Source organism: Castanea sativa, chromosome 6 (genome assembly GCF_040712315.1).
Source record: "Castanea sativa cultivar Marrone di Chiusa Pesio chromosome 6, ASM4071231v1".
Classification (NCBI taxonomy): Eukaryota; Viridiplantae; Streptophyta; class Magnoliopsida; order Fagales; family Fagaceae; genus Castanea; species Castanea sativa.
In genome coordinates this window covers 53861190-53872465 of record NC_134018.1, presented here as the reverse complement: position 1 = coordinate 53872465, position 11276 = coordinate 53861190, and the positions used below count along the sequence as shown (strand labels likewise).

General features: G+C 33.9%; 1 protein-coding gene across 1 annotated transcript; it reads right to left on the bottom strand.

The window, feature by feature from the left end:
• Positions 1-4133: 4133 nt before the first annotated feature.
• Positions 4134-7800, bottom strand: LOC142638265 (4-hydroxy-tetrahydrodipicolinate synthase, chloroplastic-like). Its single transcript, XM_075812285.1, has 3 exons — positions 7379-7800; positions 5955-6035; positions 4134-5174 (listed from the first exon to the last, which is right to left on the bottom strand). The coding sequence occupies exons 1-3, from the start codon at positions 7462-7464 to the stop codon at positions 4247-4249; spliced, it is 1095 nt and encodes a 364-aa protein (XP_075668400.1). The 5' UTR covers positions 7465-7800; the 3' UTR covers positions 4134-4246.
• Between the last annotated feature and the right edge of the window lie 3476 nt (positions 7801-11276).

Sequence of the window (11276 nt, the reverse complement as noted above, 5' to 3'; positions counted from 1 at the left end):
TACCATGTATCTTTCCCATTTTGAGGCAGACCCCTACGCTGTTAATAAGGACCTAACGATCTTGAAACTGAAGGGGAAAGTTCTATAATTCAAAAAAAGTAACCCCAACAGTCCAACTTGGGAAGGGGTATGGTCCTATTCTGTGTGCCCTAACCAAAAACCCACAAGTTAAATAGTTGGACTATATATGAAATTAAGTTAAAAAGTATTCGTAAAGGCCAAAGAATGGGAAGCCTTTTTCTTCGCCTTCTTCTTCTTCTGCATTCTACACCTATCGATGGCCTTTGTAATCATGAGACTTTGTGCCATCATTGCTACGAAAAGCCTCTCTCTCTCTCTCTCTCTCTCTCTCTCTCCATGTGCCCATACAAACACATATCTGAGCTGTATGACTCTTACTAATAACGACTCTCCTATTTAAAGTCCAAGGAGCCCTTCTCTTACGAACCAAAATTCTCTCTTATAGCTTTCACTTTCTCCCTCTCTTTTTATTGCAGAATCGAAGTACCTCTTTCTCAAGTCAAGAAACGAAGTTTCAGAGAAAAAAACAAGATGTTCACTAACACTTGGTCTAGTTTTCGACATCCAAGGCTGTCAAAGAGACGCAACCTTAGAGTTCGCCGGCTTAACAGGTTCTTTCCTTGTAAACTCTCTCTCTCTCTCTCTCTCTCTCTCTCTCTCTCTTCTGTCTGTCTGTCTGTCTGTCTGTCTGTCTGTATATCCCTCTCTGACAACAAAGTTGTGTACACTAACAGGAGAAGAGTTTTGAAAGAAGAAGCAAAGAAGAATAAAAGGGTGAGAGCAGTGAAGATGGAAATGAAGAACTTGAAATTGTTCATGGTAAACCGAAGCATCATAGAAGAGAACGAGAAGCTGAGACAGAAAGCTTTGCTGCTTCACCAAGAGAATCAGGCCCTGTTATTTCAGCTCCAAACAAAGATCTCTCAACAACAGAAACAGCAACAACAATCGCTAATATGAATATATATATATATACTGCTTTTTGCAGAAACTAATTAGAAGAATAGGAAGGAATAGGGGCCTCTGTTCTCTGATCTTTTGGGGGAGTCTCATCTCAATGTATTCTCTCTCCTCTGTTTTATTTTCCTTTTCTTTACTTTTATTTTTTGGTTGTCTGGACTCTGGAGTTAACTTAAGTTCTTTGAATAATTAGCTAGGGTGGGGAATGAATAAAGGAAAAATGGGTTATTAGCCTTTTTATGAGTAATACATGCATGGATTATAATGTATCATAGTACAACTATGAGTCCTTAATTGAGTATTACATGGAATTTAATGTAGAATGCAACAACTATGCATGTAAGAGCAATCACACCAGTGTGTATAGTGTATAATAGTATATAATACAAAAAGAGCTTAAATTTACACATTTTTCACCAAAAACTACCCACATAAGTGGGTGTATAAGTTTGCAAATATACTCATCTGTTATAGTAACCGTGTATATTTATAGTAACCGTGTAAATATACACCGTTACGGTATCTATGCAAATAATTTTTTAATATTTTTTTCTCTCACCCACTCATCAGACCTCTCTTTTCTCTTCTTCCCAAAATCTTTTCTTTCCCCACCTCCATCTCTATCTTTATTTTCATCTTCATCACTCACTCACTGTTTCTCTAAACAAGACAAAGCCGCTCAACCACCCACCACACCCAAGCCAAAAAATCCCACCTTTCTCAAACCCCTAAACCCAAATCAAAACACAAATCAAACTACACCCACAACTTAGAACTCCAAAAACCAAACAAAATTACCAAGTCCCCAAACCTAAGAGAGAACCAAAGTTAGAAGCCTTTTGTTTGTGGTGGTTGATTAGCAACCCATAGTGTTTGCCCATAGTGGTCTAGGCTAGGTGGGATTCGGGTTTAGAGAACTAGAAAGAGCAGGGTTTTAATTTATGTGGGTTTCTACCTTTGTGATGGTTATGTGATGTTTGGCCATCGCCATGGAGCTCTAGCCATGGAGATTTGGCTTTGTGACGGTGTGTGCATGTGTGGAGGCAGGGGGTTTGGGATGAGAGAAGGGCGGAGATTTGAGATAAGGGAGATATAGATATTAACGAAGAGGTTTTTCTTACCCGACCCGATTGACCCGCAACCCGATTAACCCGTTTAAAAATGACCCGTTTTGACCTGCGACCCGATTGACTCGCGACCCGATTGACCCGACTCGAACCCGACCTGACCTGCCTGTTTTGCCACGTTTACCAATGTTGAGTAGATTGAGATAATTCTTATAAAATATTTACTTATTCTTCTTTACTTAATATGTTACGTGCTCCATTTTAGTTTGTCATTCTTTACTTGCTACCTTCATTTTTTCTTCCTACTTTAAATAGATCGAAGATTATACCAAGATTAGCTTCTAGAAAGCTGGAACAAGAGTTGTACCAAATTTGGGTATCAAGTATTTAGTGGTAATTGGTAAGTGGTAACAGTATCACCAATGAGAATCTAATCACAGTTAAGGAACTTATAAATAATTGACAGATTGCATCTATTTAAAAATTTAAAAAAAAAAAAAAAACTTGTTTGAAAAATACAGGTCAACTCGACCCGACTCGTGACCCGACTCGACCCGCAACCTGATTTACTCGACCCAAACCAAATCCGACATGCTCGTTTTGCCACATCTATGTATAATAGACAAACTGATATGAGTGTTTTGTAAAGATGAGTGTAAAATAGAAAAAGTAAGTTTTAAATGCGTAAATTTACAAAAATTTTGCATCCACGTCAGTGGATGCTCTAATTATATATATAAACCTGTGTTTTTGAGTTTTTAGAGAAAGAGCATGTGTATCTATTTGTGAGTGGTGTAAACCTCCAAGAACCTAAGAGTTTGAAATACAAGAGAATGATGAATTAACTGATAAACTGGCATTGGCTCAACGATTATTTTAATAATAAATTTTACATTAGAAAAACATTAGCACCTGTTTTTCATTAGAAAGTCAACATTAAAAACTGGGAACTTTAGAAGTACAAGCACATGAATATGCAGTTTTTGTCAGTACTGCTGGAAATTCTACACTTACCATTCCTACTTCTACTTTCTCAGAGTCAACAATAGCCCAAAAATCTCAGAGCCCTAACAGAACCCTTAACTTGTGAAGCAATATTAGGAAACGCAATGGCAAGTGGATGAGGAAATTCAGCCATAAAATATTGTGGGGAGCATGAAGCAATAAGTAATAGGAAAAAAAAGGTGGAAAACATTGATTTACATTACTGGAATATGTGTCTAATTAGAGAGCGCTGAGAAACCGCATGAAGCCTAAATGCTACAAAACCAAATAAGATTGTATTGATTGAGTGATCCTAAACTAACTACCGAGAGAGATTCAAATTTTAGTTTCTTTTGTATTTGAGAACCGAACGGTAACCACAATACTCTTGACAGAATACAGAACTCTCAAACGCAAATGGATAGAGAGTGTGTGTGAGAATCATACACAAGTATAACAAATCCAGAAACTTGCCAGGTTTTCAACACCCAAGCTACAGTTTCTCTTTCATAATTACAGGCCCATTTAGCCTACCTATAAGTCAGACACACCTGTAGCTGTAGGTAATTCTCCTCTTTAAGGTATTCTTGAAACAGGAGAGGAATCCAATGATCGGAATATACTAAAATGGAAATTCAATATTATATCCTATGTACACTATCATCTGAAGCAACTCACACTCACATCCATCTATCCAAGGCACTTTTATTTTTTTAAGTAAGGCAAAAAAAAAAAGTTGCATCCAAGTTACATTCAGCCATCTTGAGGAAGAACTTAAGTTTAGAATTCAGACTCCGTAACTCAACTCAAATGTCCCTTCAATCTAACCTAGCAAGTGCAACTAACTCAATGACTGAGCTCCAGCATTTTAGCAAAATCTATGATAATCCGTACTATAATCATGAGAAGCAGCAAAAAAAACTCAAATTGAAAACATTTGGGCCTACCAATCAACAAAGACTCACCTGCAAAAAGGAAATCAGTGGACATGTTCCATAGAAATTATATTGATACCTTTTTTTAAAAAATTTTATATATACACAAATTATACTGATACCTACGATAAGATACTACAGATTTATTGCCTTAATAAGTTCAAACTTAAAAAAGAAAATCTAAAGAACTTTATTTATGAATTTATAATGGGTTAAGAAAGCCAAAGACAAACTAGCACTTCAAAACCCAGACCAAATATCCAGAACAAGGAAAACAAACTAATACCGACCAATTAAGATAAAGTCATCATCATTGAGAACCTGAACATCTTTTTCTCCTACAAAATTCTCCCGGCCAATTTCCTTCACCAAATTAACAAACTCTACCCTCTTTGCCAGAGGAAGAGGAACATATGGGAGCCTGAAAACTGGCCTCACAACTCCTAGTTGAGCAAGAGCCGTGTTTAAGCCAATGGGATTTGGCTCTTCAAAAAGCCACTCAATCAGAGGCATGAGCTTTGCATTCAGTGAAGGATTCTTTCCTCCAAACATAAGTTCCCTCATTAATCTGGGAACCAGGTTGCTAGCAACAGATATCACCCCAGTCGCTCCATAGCTCCATCTAGAATCATGGCACTCATCATCATTCCCACTCCACACTACTATACCATTATCTGTATACTGTTTGACCCGATCATTTCCAACACACTCCTTAACACCAGCCAAGTAAGCACTCCGGGCTATAGTGTGAATTACACGTGGGGGAATATCTTGGCCAGTCCGCGAAGGCACATTGTATATGATGCTGGGACCCATGGATAGAACACTTTCAAAGTGGGAAACCATTCCCTCCTTGGAGGTTTTGCCATAGTAGGGATTAATGTGAAGGGCACCATGCATTCCAACAGCAAAACCCTGTTCGGTAGCATGAATTGCTTCCCTTGTGGAATTGCTTCCAGTGTTTCCAATAACCTTAATTGATCCACCAAAACAGTTTACCGTGTGGCCAATAAGCATTATATGTTCGTCCCAGCTCATCAATTGGCCTTCACCAGTTGTGCCACCAACAATAATACCTTCAACACCATTGACAATCTGCATGTTCACCAAGTCATCGTACGCTTCTACATCGAATCTACCATCAGGTAGGTATGGAGTTTTGATGGCTGTTATCAATCTAAGAGCCTTTATATCTTCTGTTGATGTCCTGAAAACATAATGAGAGCATAAATAACAATCTAAGGCACCAATTCTCACTACAAAAAAAAAAAAAATGGATATCTAAGGACAACTGCTACAGTACTACTATTTCTTTAAAAACAAAATAAATGGTTCCATCATTTTATTTACTGACAATGTTAGATATGTTAAAACACAACCACACTTACACCAGCACAAATGCACAACATTATGTAATTTGTACAAACTGACCAGTACGCTACCAGCAGTCAGTAAGACAGCCAGTAAATTTTATTTTACTTGATCAATTCACAATGCCAGACAAATGACTCTGACACTCACACTCACCAGCCAGCAATGGATATTTGGGCATAGATTTAGATATTGTTCATGTGTTGCCTCAGTTATTTGAACTTAGAATCTCCATTTGAACAATTCAGGAGGAGAGCATATATATATATATATATATATATATATTGCAACAATTTTTATTTAAGCAAAAAACTTCCATGTATACACAGGGTATACAGAGAATGCACCAACATCAGCCTCTCAAATTACATGAGTGTATATATCTTCAGTCTAGGGACAATAAATGCAGATGGTATGAAAGAAATATTGGATATATAAGCTTTTCTTTCAGAACCTAATTAAAGCAGAGCTGCTCTCTGAAAAATTATAAGTAAAATACACATTCACACACCCAGACATTTAAAACATTAAATACAAGGCACCACAGATGGCACAACAGTCAAGATATTTGATATGAAAAATGCATTTATATGGAAAATGTCATTTGATAATTTACCTATTTTTAACTTCCAAACTGCGCATTGGAAGATGAAAATCAGGTATTACAGCTGCTTGCGGAGACCTCCACTTTGCATTCCTACCTCATAGCAACAGAGAAAATGAAATTAGCAAAACAGAGTTTTTGGCATGAAACTCCCTTTCTAAGTTTCATGCCAGCACTTGTTAGCATTAGAGGTCAGCAAAAGGACAGCCCTCAATACAAATAAAAATCAATCTATAAAGAACAATTATATGTCTAAAAGACTAAGTAAAAAAAGTAACAAACCAGAGAAATTAATTGCAAAAATAAATCAAATTTACACAAGACTATGCGGCTGAGCAGAAATTGTATTTCATTTGATTCTCAAAACAAAAGTTTCACACAGCGGTTATTCCAAAAAAAAAGAAAAAAAAGAAAAGCCAACTGAAGGCTTGAAGCAAGTCAATAAAGAAATGTTCTAAATTCAAATGAAAATTTTAAGCACCTAAAAGTTTGTCTATCAAACAAATACTTTCTAGTTTTTAACCAAAAATGTTTTCCAGTTGCTTGGCACAAGATTTCTCCTGCATCCTGGGCTAACAAAAAATAGCTGAAGTAAGCATTAACAATGGCAAAGGAACCAATACTATGCTTTTCAAAATCGATACAATGTCCATCCTAAACTTCAAACGGGAAAAAAATTTCCTGAGTTATTGTTAATAAGCACTTTGCCCTCTACCGTTAGGATTTCTGTCAAATTTAAAATTCAAAAAAATCTGCCAAACACATTATATATACACACTACCAATTGCTCAGCTTTGAAGAGGGGGAAGCACAATCAACCAAGAATAAGTAAAAAAGAGGAAGCTATTAGCATGTCTTCATGTCACAATACTTTTATTCAACAACCTCATTTTGTCAGATATCATCGCCACAAAAATCTTCATTGATTCAACTTAATTAAAACAATAAACAGATTAATATAATATAAGATATATATAATTTGATAGTTACAACTTACAACGGTAGAAAAGGGCGATTTAATCTACGGACGTCTCCGTTAATATATTATTAATGTTACACTGTTTACGTCATTGTCACGTCCGTTTGTGAGTACTATGTTAGATGTGGATGCAGAAAACAGGTTTGTGAAACTCGAACATAAGACACCAAAAAAATGTGCGTTTGTCTACGCGCTTTAAGGATACGAACAAATACTACATTCTAATTTCGTCCTAATAGCTAATATATATATATAATTTCATATTTCTGTTTCTTTTTAAATTGACGAGAAACAAACACCACGACAACAAAAACGGATCACAGATCAGAATTTAAAAATTAAAAAAAAAAAAGTATAATAATGGAGCTATTACTTAATATTAATTAATTAAATAAATAAGTAAGTAAGAAAGTGACAGAGCAATTGATAAAATAATAGTAATGACAATAAGATTAACCTCTTATAGTTATCAGGAGAGCTGGGACGCGCAAACTGGAGAGCAAGGCCCCTCAGAGACAAGCTATCGCTCTTCAAAGCAGCCATTGCTTTGCAAGTGAGATTTAATCGAAACCCGGATTCGACCCGAATAGAAAGGAGGGAAATAGATTTCAAATGAGATTAGAAGAAGCAAAAAAAAAAATGTGGAGAAGTGGGAGTGGTAGTGGTAGTGGTGAAGAAAATAATGGTGACAAAGAGAGATTGGTTGAGAGAGTTGAAGAGGCTAGCGCCAGAGGAGGAGGGCTGATTGTGGTTGTGGAGAAACAACAATGAGCGGTGGCTTTCAGTTTAGAGGCGGCTGGGTTTTTCAGAATAAGGAGAGGAGAGCTCCGTTTTGTGTTTGAGGCGGGACCGTGTGGAGGAGGAGACTGTGAAGTCAATAATTGGACCGCTTCTGTGCTGACGCGCGTCACTTTTTAGCAGACGTGTATTGATTAAGATGTTTATACGTATTAGGAAGTGTAATTTATCACTAATAGATCGGAACATGATAGTAACTAGGAGTCTAGGAGTAAGAAACTGTTTTTTTGATAAACAACTAGGAGTAGTAGAACTTAGATACGAACCGAACATGCTCACTATAAATCTAGTTTCAATCAAATCTAAACACCTAATTATTGTATATTTTTAATATTTATATTGATTAATAAAATTTAAATAATATTTGTCTGTTTCAAGAGAATTCACGCTATGTTTGTTTCATAGAGCATTTTTTAGAAAACTATATCATTTTTCAGTATTTGGTAATGATCTTGAAAATAAGTTTGAGAATGTTTTTTGGTATTTGGTATGCAAATTTTTATTTTTATTTTTATTTTTTATATTTTTTGTGTAATTTAAAATATGTGTATTGTGTAAACCAACTAATGTAATCAATATAAAAATAAAAAAAAACCAATAGTGAATTTGGTTTCCATACTAAAATTTTGACAATAGATACAATCAAAATTAGTTATCAAATTTTCATGATCTCTACCACTCATCTTGCTCATATATATGGACAGAAACGTCCACACACACACACACACACACATATATATATATATATATCAATCATTTGTCTATATACATAAAATTGATAAGGGAGTACATCTTTAATAAGTACAAATAACAATAACTTTTAACTGCCTACTCTTTTTGCTGGTATACTAATTGTCTACTATAGTCAACCACAAGTCATTAATATTACTCAAAATTATGTATTCATATAATGTATCTACATAATATATCATCACTACATAGTATCTACATAATGTATCTATCAACGAAAAAGATTATCCTATTTAAAAGCAATTTAGAGCTATATAGGCACTGTGTTTAAAATTTTCGTCTTTTACTTCATTCATTCATTGTTTCTTCTTTTTTATTTTTTATTTTTTTATGTGCAAAAAAAACTTCTACCTGGAATCCATCAAACCAAAAATTTCTTAGAGAAAAAATAAAATCAAGTTTGAAATTCAAAGTAAAGAATTGGGATTTTGGTAAAGAAGAATGAAATAATTACCGCTGCAAATATGTTTTCTTTTGCAAGTTGGTAGAGAGGAATGAAATAAGAATGAAATAATTATTGAGCAATGAGGGAAAAAAATCTACTCAGAGAACTATGTTATAAACGGGAAGAGAAATATGCAGAGAGAGTGAGGGAGAGAGATCTATGGAAGAGGAGAGACCAGAGTTAGTGACAATGATGGTGTGAGGAAAGGAAAAGAAAAGGAAAGAGAGAAAGAGTGAGAGAGTGTACTGTGAGAGAGAGATTGTTTTACAAAAAAAAATTTTGGAAAACAACCTAAAAAAAATAAGATTTATGTTTATTAGGATTTTCCATTGACTAAAGATAGTTTTCCGTTGACCAGTTTTTTTTGTGCTATCAAACACTGTAAAATATGGAAAATTATCTTTACAAAAAAATTTCCAGCAAAACAAACAGAGTGTAAATTGAACATGATCATACTCCACACTTCAATTGTTAGGCACCAAGGATGCCTAGTCTCATTTAAGAGCATTCACGTCAGAGAGCTCTATTGGAGCATTAATATTGGTGGTATTAAATTGGCTTTACAGATATTACAACCACAACCAAAAACCCATTCTGTCCAAACTCCCAAATACCACAACCACAGGTGAAAATGGCCAAATACCACCATTTTACAAAATTTGTAGCAAAAAAACACTGTATACTTATTAGTGATCTACTACTTTTCTAGTACTCGAGTTTTACAAACTCGAGTTCTAAATGGTACTCGAGTTTATGAAACTTGAGTTCCTAGAAGTTCTGCCACCGTGGCACTGCTGACCTAGAATTTGTGCAATTAAAAAAAAATAATGTGGTACTCGATCTTGGTAAACTCGAGTTCCATGTAACACAATACTTGAGCATACCAGGCTCGAGTTCTTTGTAAATAAAATTTTTATGTTTATTTTTTTTCTACGGTACTTGAGCTCAACAAGCTCGAGTTCCTTATAACTTTTTTTTTTTTTGGATAATCGACAAAGAAACGTAAACATAAAAATAAGTAGTTTTTTATGTTTTTATTTATTTAAATAAAAGCATTGTAAAATATAGAGATTTTGATTTCAAAATATGAATTTTTAGGCCACTCATACCCCTTGTTCATTCATTTTTAACACACTCATCAATTTCTTACTTCTCGGAAGCGTTATGGTTAAATTGGTTAAAATATTGGGGTTACAATGAGAAATTAGAACGTCTAAAAGAAAAATCTCACTCCATTTTCAGTCATGGGCATACTGAAAGAAGTTTAAGCTACATAAATTGTTCACTGTTTTCTCATAAAACACCTAGTGAAATCATGCTTTCTAAATTTAAAAACCAAATCTGAATGTTTTTTCATGTTTGAACTTCACAATAATCGAATCTATTTTTTTGCATTAATATAATCTGTTTCTACATTAATAAAATTTTCTCTCTGCACATCATGTTTACTGTATATTCAAATCTGCTTACTGCATTCATAAAATCTGTTTTCTGCATTAATTAAAGCTGTTCGTTGTTTTCTCATAAAAAGTGTTCACTATTTTCTACATAAACTATTTCTAGCATTCTGCATAAAATTATTTTCTATTCAACATTATTTAAAAAATTGTTCACTCTCTTTTCTGCATAAATTATTCTCTGTTCATTGCATAAATTGTTCACTGTTTTCTCATAAAACACCTAGTGAAATCGTGTTTTCTAAAATTAAAACCAAAATTTGAATGCTTTTTCATGTTTGAATTTCATAATAATCGAATCTATTTTTCTGCATTGATAAAATCTATTTCTACATTAATAAAATTTGCTCTCTGCACATCATATTTACCATATATTCAAATCTATTTACTACATTCATAAAATCAGTTTTCTACATTAATTAAAATTATTCATTTTTTTCTCATAAAAATTGTTAACTGTTTTCTGCATAAACTATTTCTAGCATTCTGCATAAAATTATTTCCTGTTCAGCATTATTTAAAAAATTGTTCACTCTCTTTTCTGCATAAATTATTCTCTGTTCATTGCATAAATTGTTCACTGTTTTCTTATAAAACACCTAGTGAAATCGTGTTTTCTAAATTTAAAAGTCAAATCTGAATGTTTTTTCATGTTTGAATTTCACAATAATCGAATCTATTTTTCTGCATTGATAAAATCTATTTCTACATTAGTAAAATTTGCTCCCTGCACATCATGTTTACTGTATATTCAAATCTGAATTCTTTTTCATGTTTGAATTTCACAATAATCGAATCTATTTTTCTGCATTGATAAAATCTATTTCTGCATTGATAAAATCTATTTCTACATTAATAAAATTTGCTCATTGCACATCATATTTACTGTATATTCAAATCTGCTT

Coding starts and splice junctions, on each gene's coding strand:
- LOC142638265 (XM_075812285.1), bottom strand. CDS start 7,464: ATGGCTGCTTTGAAGAGCGATAGCTTGTCTCTGAGGGGCCTTGCTCTC. Junction 6,036..7,378: donor TCTCCTGATAACTATAAGAG/GTTAATCTTATT, acceptor GCTATGAGGTAG/GAATGCAAAGTGGAGGTCTC. Junction 5,175..5,954: donor AGTTTGGAAGTTAAAAATAG/GTAAATTATCAA, acceptor TTATGTTTTCAG/GACATCAACAGAAGATATAA.